The sequence below is a fragment of the Macaca nemestrina genome, chromosome 9 (assembly GCF_043159975.1).
Source record: "Macaca nemestrina isolate mMacNem1 chromosome 9, mMacNem.hap1, whole genome shotgun sequence".
Classification (NCBI taxonomy): Eukaryota; Metazoa; Chordata; class Mammalia; order Primates; family Cercopithecidae; genus Macaca; species Macaca nemestrina.
In genome coordinates, this window is record NC_092133.1 from 114,838,364 (window position 1) to 114,855,783 (window position 17,420).

General features: G+C 41.0%; 1 protein-coding gene across 1 annotated transcript; it reads right to left on the reverse strand.

The window, feature by feature from the left end:
- Positions 1-286: 286 nt before the first annotated feature.
- On the reverse strand, positions 287-1,162 carry LOC105479963 (small ribosomal subunit protein eS1-like). The gene has a single exon (XM_071068872.1). It carries the CDS (start codon positions 1,140-1,142, stop codon positions 348-350), a length of 795 nt encoding a protein of 264 aa, XP_070924973.1. The 5' UTR covers positions 1,143-1,162; the 3' UTR covers positions 287-347.
- Between the last annotated feature and the right edge of the window lie 16,258 nt (positions 1,163-17,420).

Below are 17,420 nucleotides of genomic sequence, written 5' to 3' on the forward strand. Positions count from 1 at the left end.
TCCTTGTTACCTTTCAAGAAACAAATGGCCATGTTGCTTCCCCACATGACAAGGAATGACAATTGGCCCCTAGAAGCTAAGGCTGACCTCCAGCCAGCAGCCATAAAGAAACAGAATTTCTCAGTTCTGTAGCCACAGAGGACTGAATTCTGCCAATGAATGTATGACTTTGGAAGTGTATTCTTCCCCAGATGAAAACTTTGCCTTAACTGACCCTTTAATTGCAGAGGGACCAAATAACCACACCCAAACTCCTGACCCACAGAAATTGTAATATAACTGTGTGTTGTATTTTTTTTTTTTTCACAAATAGCACTTTTTATTTGACACTAATTGAAGTCTGAACTTTAAACAGATTCTTGGACTGGTGGTTCATATCCATCAGCTCGTTCAACTTTAGCACCTCTCTCGTCCCCAGTGGCTTTTCCAGAACTACTGCCTTCACCATGAAGCTCCATGAGCTTTCCTAATTCAAACTTGGGCTTCTTCAGCATTTTTACTTTTCTAACGAAGACATCATGGAGAGGATAAATAGATTGGCAAGCCCTTTCTATGTCTTTTCCAATGCTGTCTGGAATCAATTTATTGACCACTTCTATCAAGTCATTTGTCTGCACCTCTCGGGTCATGATTTCCATCATCTTCTTCCAGATTTGGCGGACCTGTTGGTGCTGAGCATAAGAGGTCTTCCGTATCTGATTGTTCCATTTTTTAGTAAAACCAACACAGAACAGACGAAGCAAGCAACCATCGGTAGTCTTGACATCAACATGAGCTTCAATCATTATCTGCCACTTTTTGACCATGGAACACATTTTGTCACAGGTAAGATCCATGCCATGGAAGTTAGTCAGGCAGTTTTTGCCCTGAACATCTTCAGTAATCAGCTTGAATTTTCTAAATGCAACTTCATCATTCTGCAAATCAGCAAGACTCACTTCAAACACACGACCCTTGAGACCATCAGATGCAATTTTGGTTCCTTGGGTCCTGGTGACGAATGTCTTTCCAATATTTCTTATATTGAACACAGCAGGTGCTTTCACATCATACCAATCTTTCTTAGAAAATGGATCAACCACTTTCTTCTTGGCTCCCTTTTTGCTGCCTTTCGTAAGGCGCTTGTTCTTGCCAACTGCCATGGTGCTGATCAGAGAGCCGAAAGGGCTGTGTTGTGTTTTAAGCTGCTACGTTTGTGGCAACATTGTTATGCTGCAGAAGGTAAATAATACAGATTTTGTACTGTAAGTGGAGTGCTGATATAATAAATACCTAAAATGGAAGTGGCTTTGGAACTGGGCAATGGGCAGAGGCCAGAAATGTTTGAAGAACATTGGAATGAAACCTGACTTGCCTTGGACAAGCCATTAACAGAAATGTGGGCATTGAGGATGCTGCCAGTGAGGTCTTCGAAGGGAGCAGCATGTGATTGGAAACTGGAGGAAGAGGGGTCCTTCTTAGATAGTGACAGAAAGCATAGCACAATTGTCTCTTGAAATGTATGAAAAGTAGAACTTGAAAATGATAAACTTAGTTATCTAAAGATAATTCCAAGCAAAGTGCTCGAAGTTACCATTTTGCATATCCTTGCTCTCATAATACATTGTGTAAAGAGAGAGACAGATTGAAGGGAAAAAACTATTGAACTAATAGGAAACAAGACTTGATTTTGAAAATTCTCAGCCTTTCCAAATGGCAAAATGTTCTAAAACGGAGAGACAGCTTCTAAGCACTCTCAGAAAATCACACACATGAGAAAAAGCCAAGGCTATGACTATACGATCTTTTACTAAAATCTCAGAAAGAGCAAAAGGCCAGAGGGTTCTGCCACACAAATTGCCCTTTCAAAAGATTAAGGGTGTGTCTCACAGATCTTCTCAATCAAACCACAGGGCTGCTAGGAGAATGAAATGCATTGTCCCTCAGCAACCTCGGCAGAAGCCCAAGGTAGAGAAGGACTTTTCTAAAAAAAGATCTGTGGGTGAAGATGTGTCTAATGGAGTAAACCCCAGGGAAATTCATGGAAGGCCCACAAAGTTCTTGAGAAAATTCTTTCAGAAGAAACACTGCCAGCTTGGACTAAGAGGGACAGAGATAGGATCAAATGAAAAGAGACCCTTGTAACTCCAATTCTACTAGAAGGAAGCAGATGGATAAAATAACTCAAAACATGACTGACTTTCATTGAGAAAAGGAAAAATGACTGAGATGGTAGAACTAAGATCCCAGGAAGCAGATTCTAGAGCTGTGGAGAATTATTCCCAAAGTTTGAAATTTAATTAAAGAAATCTGAACATTTTCTCAGTTATATTTTACAATTATTATGGATCAATGATTCCTTTTTATCTTCCATTTCCCCCTTTTTAAAGAAAAATGTCTGTAGCTTATTTCCTATACCCCTCTCAGAATTGTATCTTGGATGTTGGGGGAAGATAATTTGTCTCCTTCATTTACAGATTCATCAGTTGAGAGGAACTTTGCATCCATGGAGCCCCACCCACACCTGGCCTGATTTAGATAATAAAACTCTGGTCTTGAAGCAAATGCTGTTATTAGATTATATTCTTGGGGATCTTGGTCGGGGGGTAAAAGTATTTTGCATGTAGGAGAGACATGGATCATTGAGGACCAGAGGACAGACTACAACCACCACCAGTTGGTATCCATGCCCTTGCATAATTCCTGCCCCTTGAAGGTAGGTAGAAAGCGGGACTTGCTTCTAGCCAATTGAACATGGCAAAGGCAATGGGTGATTGGGCACTATATGTGATTGCATGTGTATGATTGCCTTCCATATGAGTTTAACACTTGTCTTGCTGGAGTCTTTCATTACCTGTTTGGCTTTAAAGAAGAAAATGGGCAGGGCACAGTGGCTCATGTCTGTAATCCCAGCACTTTGGGAGGCTGAGGTGGGTGGATCACCTGAGGTCAGGATTTTGAGACCAGCCTGGCCAACATGGTGAAATCTTGCCTCTACTAAAAATACAAAAATTAGCCATGCATGGTGGTGTGTGCCTGTAATCCTAGCTACTTGGGAGGCTGAGGCATGAGAATTGCTTGAATCCAGGATGCAGAGGTTGCAGTGAGCCAAGATTGTACCACTGCACTCCAGCCTGGGTGAAGAAGTGAGACTCTGTCTCAAAAACAAAAAAAAGAAGAAGAAAAAAGAAGAAGAAGAAAAAAGAAGAAGAAGAAGAGGAAGAAGAAGAAGAAGGAGGAGGAGGAGGAGGAGGAGGAGGAGGAGGAGAAGGAGAAGAAGGAGAGGAGGAAGAAGAAGAAAATGGCCCTTTTGGGGAACCCCAGATGGTCAGGAACTGTGGGTAGCCTCTAGGAGGTCATAAAAGCCTCTATTCAATAGTCATCAAGAAATAAAAGCCTTCAATTTTACAGCCACAAAGAACTGAATTCAACTCAAAATCTGTGTTCATAAGCAGATTTTTCTCCAAATGAGGGAACCTTGCTGTTATGGGCTGAATGGTGGCCCCAAAGATATGTCCACATCATCATGACTGGAACCTGGGAATATTACCTTATTTGGAAAAAGGATCTTTGCAGATGCAATTAGGTTAAGAAACTTGAAATAAGGAGATTATCCTGAATTATCTCGGTGCACCCTAAATGCCATCACAAATGTCTTGTTATTTTAAAGATTGCCTTAGGGTGTTGGTATACATCTCTAACTTATCATAGTATACCTTCAAGCAATATTATATCACTTCATGTATAGTATACCTTACAATAGTGTGTTTTATTTCCTTCCCTACTGGCCTTTATGCTATTGTCATGTATGTTACATCCATATGTCAAAAATCTCATCTTATTATTTCCATTAAACAGTACAGTATCTTTTAATGAGATTTAAATAAAAAGAAAAACATTTTATATTTCCTATGTATTTACCATTTCCAGTATTTTTCATTCCTTTGTGTAGAACATATTTCCCTCTGGTATAATTTTTGTTTGGTCTGTATTATATATATAGTAATCTTTAATATCTTGTAATGTAAGTCTGGAGGTGATAACTAACAGAACTAAATTCTTTTAGTTTTTGTAAGTATGAAAACGTCTTTACGGTTACATTTGAATGATTTTTCTCACTGGATATAGAATTTTAGATTGTTTTGTTTTTCTTTTCTATAAATTAAAGGTGTCACTCCAGTTTCATCCCACTTGCATTGTTTCTGACAAGAAATCTGCTGTCATCCTTACCATTGTTCTCTGTATCTAACTTCTGTCTTTTTTTTTTTCTGCCTGCTTTTCAGATTTCCTTGGTTTTATGCAATTTAATTAGGATGTTATTTGTAGTTTCCCTTAAGTTTTTTTTGTTCTTAGAGTTTGTTGAGTTTCTTGGATCTGTGAGTTTATAGCTTTTATCCAACTTGGAAATTTTTTGACATTATCTTTTAAAATATTTTTTCTGTTCCTTATTTTCTCTTCCTCTTCATAGACTACAATTACAACTATCTTAGTTTTCTTGCTAGTTTCCTACCACTCACTGGTGCACTGTTAATTTTAAATTATTTTATCTCTTTGTATTCCATTTTGGATGATTTCTAGTAGCATGTCCTCAAGCCTGCTAACTTTTCTTCTGACATATCTAATCCGTTGTTAATATCACCCTACATATTTTCATCACAGACATTGTAGTTTTCATCTCTAAAAGCTGATTTCAGGTCTTTTTAATACTTTCTATGCCTCTACTTTATTTTTCATCTATGAAATACAGATGAAATGACTGTTTTAATGTCATTTTCTGCTAGTTGTAACACTTGTATCTGTTCTGGTCAGTTTTGATTGATTGATTTATCGCTTCACTATGTGTTATACTTTTCTGCTTTTGTACATGCCTGGTAATTTTTCATTGCGAGAACTATGAATTTTACCTCGTTGGGTTCTGTACATTTTTGTACTTCTGTAATATTCCTGATCTTACTTCTAGTATACAACTATGTTACTCAGAAACAGTTTGAACTTTTCAGGTCTCACTTCTAAATTTTGTTACTCAGAACCAGACCTGCTTATTACCCACTTCTGAGACAAGACTCTTACAGTTTGCTATGGACTGACTTGTGTCTCCCCCAAATTCATATGGCAAAGTGCTAACACTCATGTTACTGTACTGAAGATAGGGCATTTGAGGAAGTGATTAAGGTTATATAAGGTCATAAAAGTAGAACCCTGATCCAATAGAACTTGTGCTTATAAAAAAGGAAGAGACACCAGAGGTTGGTGTCATATGAGGACACAGCAAGAAGGTGCCTGTCTAGAAGCCAAGAAAAGAGCCCTCATTAGAAACTCAGCCCTGCCAGAACCTGAATCTTGGACTTTCCAGCCTCCAGAACTGTGAGAATATACATTTCTGTTGTTTAAACCAATCAGTCTGTGGTATTTTGTTATCATAGCCCAAGCTCACTAATATATAAGTACACTACCAAGTGTGATGTCTAAGGTTTTCTTCTCTAGGCTGTTGGGGGAAAACATAATTTTTATCCCTATATGAGCACCAGCTACTATTTCTTCTAATATTTTGGGGTTTTTTTTTCCTCCAAGCCTTGGGAGAATACACAGACATGCACTGACCAATATTCTTCTCAATACTTAATGGAGACTCTCTGTAGCTCTCCAGAGTTATTTCTTTATTCAATTTCCCTCTCTGGTATTCTGTCCTACACACTCTAGCCACGTTGGTATCCCAGAACTTTCCACTCCATCTCTTCAACTCAGGAGTCTTCTGGGCTGCAGCTGGGTCTCTTTCTGTGTGTCACAGCCTGGAATCTGTTACAAGGCAATAAACTGGAACACCTGTAGGATTCATCAATTTTATTATCTGTGTCTGAGGCATCATTGCTCTTTGTTGTTTAATGTCCATTGTCTTAGAAATCATTGTTTGCTATGGTTTGATTTTTTTTCATTTGTTTCACACAGAAGAGTTAATCTAGTCATGATTACTCCATCTTGATCAGAAGCAAAATCTCACTAGCATTTCTTTTACTTCTTTTTCATAGTTTCTATTTCTATACTAAAACTCTCTGTTTTCCTACAATGTTTACTTTTTCCACTACATCCTTTAAGCGTATTTATTATTATTTTAAAATTCCTGTCTACACTATCTCTAAGTGTGTTTCTATTGACTCTTTCTTCTCTTTACTATGGGTAACATTTATTTTCATCTCAAAGTTCCCACAAATTGTATTGCCTAACAGATATTTTATATAAAAGGACACTATAAAGGGAAATAAATAATACTCCTAAGAAGTGTCATGCCCTTGTCAGGTGTCAAGACTAGAGGACTAAACTCTATCTGATAGGTGTCAGTCTGAGTCTGAGCTTTTTTTCAGTTTTAGTTTGATTCAGTTTCCCACTGGTTTCAAATGTTTTGAGAGAGAGGTAAGTTTTTCCCCTTCAGCAGGTTCTAGAATGTGAGAATTTGAGAGTCCACAGATTTCTTTATGTTATACACAAAGTTGCCAGTTTTTCCAACAAACCATAGGCGATCTCCCTCTGCGTTGGCTGCAAAGATCCGTGATGATCTCTCTTTGCTCTCTGTACCTGTCCTCAAATTTCTGTTCCTCTGAAATCTGAAAGCAAGGTGTGCCTGCCCCTCCCCTAATCTTTGGTCATTAAAATCCCATAGTGCCTGAGATGCTTTTCTCTCTTCTCTCCTGGTCTCTCCTCCACCTTTAGACATCAGCTGCCTTGCACTTTGGAAAGACCCCTCATACTCTGTGAGGATCTCTCTAAGCTATCGAGTCCCAACGTTTAACATAAGCACCCATGAACTTGATGAAAACCTACATTAAAAAATTGATAAGTGGATACAGATTTGCTCTGTGGATAGAACTCCTTGATATTCTAATTTTTCACATTATCTCACACATAGCCATTACAATTTTCTTATAAGTTTGAAGGGTTTCTCCCTGCCATCTAAAGTAGATTTCTCCTGTCCCACTGATTCTTCTTGGTTTGGTTTTTTGGGCAAGAGTGACAGATAGCTTCTTTTGACTTTCTACATCATAACCAGAAACAAAGGTCCCCTAACCTTCCTCGTAACCTTCTGCCTCATCAAAAATGAAAAGTGCCTCTTTCTTACAGATGTTTCTGGCATAGATGACATTACATCTCTCACTGTGTTTGCCTGACTTCCCTGAGGACTGGGAGGGCTGAGACAGAGAACTGGGGTTTCCAGATTTGGAAGGAAACTCTGGGGTCATCCTGTCCAGGATGTTTCTTACTTGGGAACTTCTTCCTTGGGCTCTCTCACACCGAGCTACTTTTCTGTCTGTGTGTTTCAGTGTCCATGTGTCGTCTTCACCGTGTCTGGCGGCATGTAACCTGGTGACTCCCACTCTACAGTGGGCTCAACTTTTTTTCTCCCTCTGAATTTTGAACATAAAATCAAAACAACATCTAGAAAACATTCTGTGTGTTCAAGCAGCTGTGTCTGGTTTGGCCCGCACTTTGGGCTGGGACTTGGTCAGTGCCAACTTTTTATCCAAAGTGGCTCAATCCATCTGAATTCACTATCCCTGGTCTTATTTGATGATGAAGTGACTAAGTGCTTAACTTGGGTTTGGAGTTTTATTTATTGTTTTTTGTTGTTGTTGCTGTGATTTGAACTATGTCCATTTATTTTGGTTTTGTTTTTTTTTTCACCTGGTAGCTTGTAGTGGCAATAAAAGTTTAAAGGAAGCCCAGCTCCTAGTTATAGCAAAACACTCTTTAATAATGACTTTTTGCATAATTAAAAACAGGACTTGTAAATTTCTGAATAATTCATCATTATATTGGCCAAATGGAACTGTACTATGGTTAATGCAGGAGAATCACTTGAACCCAGGAGGCAGAGATTGCAGTGAGCCAAGATCTTGCCACCCTACTCCAGCCTGGGCAATAGAGTGAGACTCTGTCTCAATTGAAAAAAAAAAAAAAGAAAGAAAAGAAAACCATTTACTAAGAACTGGGATTACCTGGCAGCAGTAATACAGCTACTATCATGTATGAAATACCTATTATATGTCAGGTCCTACAATAGGTTTTTTATTTGCATTATCCCATTTAAACTTCATAACACCCCTAATTAAGAGGTTCCAAATGATTACCTCAATTCACCAACACAAAAGCTGGAAGCATCCCAAGATGACAGAGCTAGTGAGTGTGTCTGCAATGCCAGGGCTGTCAATCCCAGAGCCTTTCTCTGAAGCCAGGCTGTCTCCTGTCTTAGGGGCAAATTTTTCTCCTACTTCTTCTCTCCTCCTCTGCACAAATCACTCCATAATCCAGCAAGATTCCTCTCCCATCCTTGTTCCTCGAATCCAGCTTAATGCCTGCCTGAGGCAGATCGATGGCACATTAGCTACCATCCTCATCTCTGAGTTTCTTCTCCTCCTCCTTTCTCACCTTAGCTATACACTCTGCCCCCACAATAGGTGTATTCAAGGAAACGCTGTTGTAAGAGTTATATTAAGAAATTATTTTAGGCAGATAGACAGGAAAGGGGATCCTTGGGAAGTTTTCGTTCTTAAAGCAGCTCTTAAAGTCAGGTCAGTAACCTTTGCTATTCAAATGCCGGCATTAGAAACTGGGTCCACCCAAACATGGCGATTCCCTGCCTTCTTGACTTTGACCCACATGTTCCTGGCAACATGGCCGCCCCCACATATCCCCATGTGGGTAGAACATCATGGCTCCTGTATTTGCATATTAAATGGCTATAGTGGGAGGGCCAGCTTTTTCAAGGGCTACATGAATGACCTGCCTGGTCAAACCAATCCCCTAAGCCCTATGCAAATCAGACTCTGCCTCCTCCAGCCTCTGCATATACCTGGCTGGTATCCACCACACTTGGGGTTCCTTCTCTCAGCTTTGGAAATCTCCTCCCTCTGTCTCTGTACAGGGAAGCTTCTTCTTTCTTTCTTTCCGCTTCTTTTTTGCCTATTGAATTCTCCACTTCTTAAAACCACTCCAGTGTGTCCATGTAGTTTTATCTAATTCGACTCCAGACAAAGAATCCTCCACTCATCAGAGCTGTATCAATGTGGGCCTGGCAGAGGAGGGGGAGAGTGGAGGGCTAGTTCCATGATGTGAGGGCATGGGATGCAAGCTTTCCACCATTAGAGTCTACCTGGGTAGACAAAGGGTGTGGAGAACAGAAATCAGAACAATGATCGTCTCTGGGATGGCGTGGGGGAGCTGGGAAGGACAGGTGGAAACTCCTGAGGTGGAAGTGTCCTAGCTCTTCTTTGGAGTATTGGCAATTTGGATACATTTATCAAAAGTATAGAACTCTACACTTAAAATATATCTATTTTATGCATAAAACTAGACATCAATAAAATTGTTATTATTTATTTTTGTGTTTATTTATATATTTTTCGAGATGAGGTCTTGCTCTGTCACCCAAGCTGGAGTGCAGTGGTGTGATCCTAGGTCACTGTGGCCTCAAACTCCTGGGCTCAAGTGATCCTCTTGCCTCAGCCTCACAAGTATCAGAATGACAGGCACATGCCACTACGTCCAGCTAATTAAAAAAAAATTATTTTAGAAATGTGGGTCTGGCTATGTTGCCCAGGCTGGTCTTGAACTCCTGGCCTCAAGTGATTCTCCCACTTTAGCTTCCAAAGCATTGAGATTAGAGGCATGAGCCACTGATCCCAGCCCAAAATATTTTTTATATACACACACACACACACACACACACACACACACACACACACACACATATATATATATATTTTTTTTTGAGATGGAGTCTCGCTCTGTCACCAGGCTGGAGTGCAGTGGCATGATCTTGGCTCACTGCAACCTCCGCCTCCCAGGTTCAAGCAATTCTCCTGCCTCAGCCTCCTGAGTAGCTGGGACTACAGGCGTGCACCACCACGCCCAGCTAATTTTTGTATTTTTAGTAGAGATGGGGTTTCACCTTGTTGGCCAGGATGGTCTTGATCTCTTGACTTTGTGATCCACCCACCTTGCCCTCCCAAAGTGCTGAGATTACAGGTGTGAGCCACTGCGCCCAGCCTAAAATATATATTTTAAAAGGATGCAGGTGCTATGGCATCCAGATGGCTACATTTCAAATGGCATGGCTTTTGCCTTTGATAGCCTGCTCCCATCCTCACGCAGCCCCCTTGCTCCAGTTATACTCTTGAGCTAGCTTGCTGACCCTTGATTCTCATCAAAAGAGCTTTACAAGCTTTTGGGGAAGCGGGGTTCAAGGACATCAGGCCAAGAAAGATCCATGTCCAAGAGCACCCGAGATCCTGAAAGGAGAAGTGGACACAGTACCAAGGCATGAATGGGACACCTACAGTGGACAAGCTTAACAAAAGGTTCTCTGGTCCCTGTTATGACTCAAGAGGGACAGGCCAGCTCTACTTGTGCTCTTCTAGAAACCAGAAGGGGTGAGGGTGAGGAAAGAGAGAGACCCTCTCATATTGTTTTATGTTGTTTTATACTCAGTACCTGTTTTAAGAAAAAATAGTGAAGTAAAACCAAAGACAAGCAGCCCGGTGCCAGGCCCGGAACCAGGCCTGGGTCTGCCTGGCCCAAACCCAGTAGTTAAAAATCAACTCATGACTTAGAAACCGCTGTTCCTGACGTTGTATAGAAGAACATTGTGAAACTCCCTGCCCTGTTGTGTTTCACTCTGACCACCAGTGCATGCAGCCCCTGTCACATACCCACTGCTTGCTCAAATCAATCACAACCCTTTCATGTGTAATCTTTAGTGTTGTGAGCCCTTAAAAGGGACAGAAATTATGCACTTGGGGAGCTCAGATTTTAAGGCAGTAGCTTGCCGATGCTCCCAGCTGAATGAAGCCCTTCCTTCTACAACTCAGTGTCTGAGAGGTTTTGTCTGCGGCTTGTCCTGCTACATTTCTTGGTTCCCTGACCAGGAAGCGAGGTAACTGACAGATGGCTGAGGCAGCCCCTTAGGCGGCTTAGGCCTGCCCTGTGGAGCATCCCTGCGGGGGACTCCCGCCAGCCTGAGTGATGTGATCCAAAGATCGCTCCCGGGTAGGCAATTGTCCCGGTGGAACGCCTCAACACAGCAGCACGTAGCAGGCCCCCATGGAGGATTAACACAGTGGCTGAACACTGGGAAGGAAATGGCACTTGGAGTCCGGACATCTGAAACTTGGTAAGACTAGTCTATGGAACTTGCCCCACTCCATCTGAGTGGAAGCATGGCCTGATCACCCACAGTGTGCCTGGATTGGCAATTTTGTTCTGGTTTTGACTTGACTTGAATTGCTGGATACTCTGGATACTTTGGTTTTGGTTTTGACTTGGCTTAAATTTCTTGGTACTCGGATTTTGAATTTCGTGGTATTCTGATTTTGGTTTGGTATAAACGATAAAAGTGTGTGTGCCCTCTTTACCCATTCTTTGTTTTGTGGTGAGTGTGTGTGGTGTGAGTTTGGTATTTTGTCTTGAGAAAACATGGGTCAGGCGCAAATAAGCCCATCCCATTAGGAAGTATGTTGAAAAATTTTTTTAAAAAAAGAAAAAAAAAGGAGGGGGAGGCAGAATTTATATAAAAAGAATGTTATATGGTAAATTCTGGTCCTGAAATAAATTAACTGGTTATTTAAAAAAAAAAAAAGTTGCCGGGCGCGGTGGCTCAAGCCTGTAATCCCAGCACTTTGGGAGGCCGAGGTGGGCGGATCACAAGGTCAGGAGATCGAGACCACAGTGAAACCCCGTCTCTACTAAAAATACAAAAAATTAGCCGGGCGCGGTGGCGGGCGCCTGTAGTCCCAGCTACTCAGGAGGCTGAGGCAGGAGAATGGCGGGAACCCGGGAGGCGGAGCTTGCAGTGAGCCGAGATCGCGCCACTGCACTCCAGCCTGGGCAACAGCGTGAGACTCCGTCTCAAAAAAAAAAAAAAAAAAAAAAAAAAAAAAAAAAAAAAAAAGTTTGTGATGAGTCAAAAAGTTGAGACATGTCAAAAAAAAAGTTGTCTGTAAAATTTGTAAAAGACAAAGAGTGATAAAAAATTTTTATGCAAAAATGTTATATAATTTAAAAGTAATAAGGCCTCGTGAATACTATTAAAAAAAATTTATGTGTAAGGTGTATAAAAAAAGGTAAAATATACCTTTAGTAAAAAGATTAAAATGAGGCATAAGAATGTGGATTTTTACCTACATTAAAAGGTTAAAAAAATTATTGTTTTAAAAGTTTAAGCAAGTTTTAAAACGTTAATTGGGAAAAAAAATCTGTGTGTAAACATATTAGCTAAAGTTAAAAAGGTATCATCCAGTTTTTCTGTGAACTGGACATTCAAGTAAAAATGCAACAGGTTTTTCTTAAAACATCAACCTGCTCTTTAAGAAAAATTATAAAAGGTTAAAAAAAGTCTATAAAATCTTACCTGATGGTCAAACATAAAAAATTAGATAAATATGTCTATAAGATTTTATTAAAATTAAGATTAACATTAATAACACACTAATATAAAGATAAAATTTAACTTATCTGGGATAAAAATCATACAAAAAGCATTATTAAATATAAAATAGTGTTTAGCTTTTTTTGGTCTAAACCTAATAAAAATAGGTGCTAAAGGAAACATTCATTTTACTAGAGGATCATAGAAGTTAAAGACTTAAGACAAACTTTGGCAATTAAGACAGCATACCAAGATGCAAATGCCTGGTTGAAATGGATCAAATATTCCATCTGCATGTTAAACATAAGCAATTGTTATGCTTGTGCACATGGCAGGCCAGAGGCCCTGATTGTCCCCTTTCCACTAAGGTAGTCCTCCAGACCACCAGGCATGGGCTGCATGCTAGCTCTTTTCCAGGATTCTACAGCCTTGAGTAATAAGTTATGCCAAGCTCTCTCTGTTATATCCCAAAGTCCCTGCGGGTCAACCCCTGAGGGCCATCCAGCTTCTGTCTCCCAACACTAAATTCACTTCGTGTCTCTCACGGCAAGGAGGAGACTTAGTATTCCTTGGACACCTGAAGGGATGCAGTGAGCTTAAGAATTTTCAAGAGCTTATCAATCAGTCAGCCCTTGTTCATCCCCAAGCAGATGTGTGGTGGTATTGTGGTGGATCTTTACTGGGTACTCTGCCAAATAACTAGAGTGGCACTTGTGCTTTAGTCCATTTGGCTATCCCTTTCACGCTGGCATTTCATCAATCAGAAATAATAATAATAATAATACATCATAAAGCAAGAGAAGCCCCTTATAGGTGTTTCAACTCTCACATCTATTTAGATGCAATTGGAGCCCTGCAAGAAATACCAGATCAATTTAAAGCTTGAAATCAAATAGTTACAGGATTTAAGTCAATATTTTGATAGATGACAGTGAATAAAAATGTAGATGAGATAAACTACATCTATTACAACCAACAGCAATGAGCTTTTCATGAGTTAAAAAGAAAAACTCATGTTGGCCCTAGCCCTGAGGCTACCTGACCTGACAAAACTCTTTACACTCTATGTGTCACAAAAAAAAAAAAAAAAAAAAAAATTGGCAGTTGAAGTTTTAAGCCAGACTGTAGGGCCCTGGCCAAGGCCAGTGGACTATCTTTCAAAACAACTAGACGGGGTTTCTAAAGGTTGGCCCCCATGTCCGAGAGCCCTAGCAGCAATGGCCCTGTTAGCACAAGAAGCAGATAAACTAACTCTTAGGCAAAACCTAAACATAAAGTCCCCCCATGCTGTGGTAATTTTAATAAATACCAAAGTACACCATTAGCTAACAAATGATAGACTAACTAGATACCAAAGCTCACTCTGTAAAAATCCCCGCATAACCACTGAAGTTTGCAGCATCCTAAACCTGCCACCCTGCTCCTGGTATCAAAGAGCCCAGTTAAACATAACTGTGTAAAAGTATTGGACTCAGTTTTTTCTGGTGGGCCTAACCTCTGAGACCATCCTTAAACATCTGTAGACTGGGAGCTGTACATGGACGGGAGCAGCTTCTCTAACCCCTGCAAAGTGACTCTGAAAAAGATGACAAGCCCTGCTCCAGTCACACCTGGAAGCTGACTGGTCAATGCACGGCCAAAGCATGAAGAACCTCATTGTGGGACTCATTTTCCTTCAAATTTGGACTTGTACAGTAAGGACTTCAACTGACCTTCCTCAGACTGAGGGCTGTTACCAGTGTATACATCAAGTCACTGAGGTAGGACAAAAGATTGCTACAGTCCTATTATTTTATGGTTATTATAAGGGTACCAGGGCTCTAAAATAAGCTTGTCTGTATAATGCTATTCTATCCAAGGTATGCAGCCCATGAAATAACCAACCTGATGCGTGTTATGACCCATTTTAAGCCTCCCATGATCACAGTTTTTAAAGTAAAATTAAGGATTGGTCCTTTTCTAAGTGACACAAGTAAAGTAATAGCTAGAACAGAAGAAAGAGGGGTCCCCAAAAATATAACCTTAAGATTTGATGCCTGTGCCACTATTAATAGTAAGCAGCATGGGATGAGATCCGGTTCTCTAGATTGAGAAAAACGTTACACAGCAGAAAATAAGTATATCTGTTAAGAATCATATTTATATGAAATGTGTCAATACTGGTCTTTTGTCATTTTGGCTACTTGAAAAAAATTAAAAAGATCCTGTTTGGCTCCAAAAAGGAAAAGTCAGCCCCTCCTGCACGAGTGGGAGCTGCAATCCTTTAGAATTGGTAATCACAAACCCCTCAGACCCAAAATGAAATAAAAAAATATGTAACATTAGACATTGATGGAAAAGGACTAGATCCTACCATAAGCATCCTAATAAAAGGTGGGGTTCAAAGACTCTCCAGAAACAGTAGTTCAGACTATCTATGATGAACGAAATGTGCCAGTATCTGAGATTCCAGGAAAAACTAAAAATTTGTTTTTGCAGTTAGCCAAAAATGTAGCCCAGTCTCTAAAAGTCACTTCATGTTATGTTTGTGGAGGAACCCTAGCAGGAGATCAATGACCATGGGAAGCCCAAGAATTAGTCCCTACAGACCCAGTTCCTGATGAATTCTTGGCCCAAAAGAACCACCCTGACAATTTTTGGGTTCTAAAAGTCTCAATTATTAGACAGTATTGCATAGCTAGAGAGGGAAAAAGATGCACTCATCCTGTAGGGTGGCTTAGCTGTCTTGGGCAAAAGCTATGTAATAGTACTGCAAAAACAGTTATATGGTGGACTTCCGGTTATACAGAAAGAAATCCATTCAATAAATTTCCAAGGTTGCAGACTGTCTGGGCCCAACCAGAGTTCCACCAGGACTGGACTGCCTCCACCGGGTTATACTGGATATGTAGACATAGAGCCTACGCTAAGCTGCCTGACCAGTGGACAGGCAGTTGTGTTATTGGCACTATTAAACCATCTTTCTTCTTACTGCCCATAAAAATATGTGAACTTCTGGGCTTCCCAGTCTATGCTTCCCACAAAAAAACAAAGCATAGCCATAAGTAATTAAAAAGATGATGAATAGCCCCCTGAAAGGATCATACAATACTATGGACACAGCACTTGGGCACAAGATGGCTCATGGGGATACTGGACCCCCATTTACATGCTCAACTGAATCATACGGTTGCAAGCTGTTTTAAAAATCATCACTAATAAAACCGGTCAAGCCTTGACTATTCTGGCCCAGCAAGAAACTCAGATAAGAAATGCAATCTATCAAAATAGATTGGCTCTTGATGACTTGCTAGCAGCTGAAAGAGAGGTCTATAAGAAATTTAACCTTACTAATTACTGTCTACACATAGATAATCAAAGGCAAGTAGTTAAAGACATAGTCACATGTGCCCGTACAAGTGTAGCATGAATTCAACCCTGAAGCCATGTTTAAAAATTAGTTCCCAGCACTAGGAAGATTTAAAACTCTTATAATAAAAGCTATAATAGTAATAAAAACCTGCTTACTGCTCTCTTGTTTGTTCCCTGTACTTCTTCAAATGATAAAAAAGCTTCATCACTACCTTAGTTCACCAAAATGCGTCAGCACAAGTGTACTATATGAATCACTATCAGTCTATTACACAAAAAGACATAAGTAGCAAAAATAAGAGTGAGAACTCTCACTAATAAAAAGTGAGAGTCTCAAAAGGGGGGAAATGAGGAAAGAGAGAGACCCTCTCATACTATTTTATACTCAGTACCTGTTTTAAGAAAAAACAATGAAGTAAAACCAAAGACAAGCCGCCCGGCGCCAGGCCCGGAACCAGGCCTGGGTCTGCCTGGCCTAAACCCAGTAGTTAAAACTCAACTCATGACTTAGAAACCGATGTTCCTGACATGGTATAGAAGAACATTGTGAAACTCTCTGCCCTGTTGTGTTTCACTCTGACCAAATATCCCCTGCTTGCTCAAATCAATCACAACCCTTTCATGTGAAATCTTTAGTGTTGTGAGCCCTTAAAAGGGACAGACGGGAGGCTGAGACGGGCGGATCACTAGGTCAGGAGATCGAGACCATCCTGGCCAACACGGTGAAACCCCGTCTCTACTAAAAAATACAAAAAACTAGCTGGGCGAGGCGGCAGGCGCCTGTAGTCCCAGCTACTCGGGAGGCTGAGGCAGGAGAATGGTGTAAACCCGGGGGGCGGAGCTTGCAGTGAGCTGAGATCCGGCCACTGCACTCCAGCCCATGCGACAGAGCCAGACTCTGTCTCAAAAAAAAAAAAAAAAAAAAAAAAGGGACAGACATTATGCACTTGGGGAGCTCGGGTTTTAAGGCAGTAGCTTGCCGATGCTCCCAGCTGAATAAAGCCCTTCCTTCTACAACCCAGTGTCTGAGAGGTTTTGTGTGAGGCTTGTCATGCTACAAGGGCAAGGGCTGTGGATCAGAGGACTTCCCACTCATCTGGCCACTGGACTTTGCCCTGAGGAAGTGAAGTCTCTATCATTCCCCTCTCCTTCCCTTCTGTGAAATGCTGGTTCTCTAACCTCAGAGGCCTCATGCCCTTGAAAGGAGTAAGCGGCCTGCATTGTGAGGCTCCAGAAAAAGCCACCCTCTGACTCTTGGCAAGAGTGACTCTGAGGAAGCTGGTGCCTCAGCTGCTGAACAACCCATTGGTGTCTCTGTGCCACAGCAGGGTCAACCCTGCCCTGCAGTGGAAATCCCAGACACACCCTTTATTCAGCTCTCCTCTCTCCTACCCCTCTGCCCACCATCTCCAAACTGGTTTGCCTTTGATCTCAGCATAAAAAACTCAGGCTCATTATAAACCTGTTGGTACTCTAATGACAAGAATGCAGACAACAGTAATTAATGATGAACATTAAATGGCCCAGCCTAGCTGCCCAGCAGAAACTGGAAGGATAGTCATAGTGAGTCACCATCTCCAGCAACAGGAGTGTGCTGCAGGCTATCTGGGATGTGGCTTTGTTATGCCCAAGGTCTTTTCTTTGTAGCACAACACCTCAGTGAGGGCCACTTTAA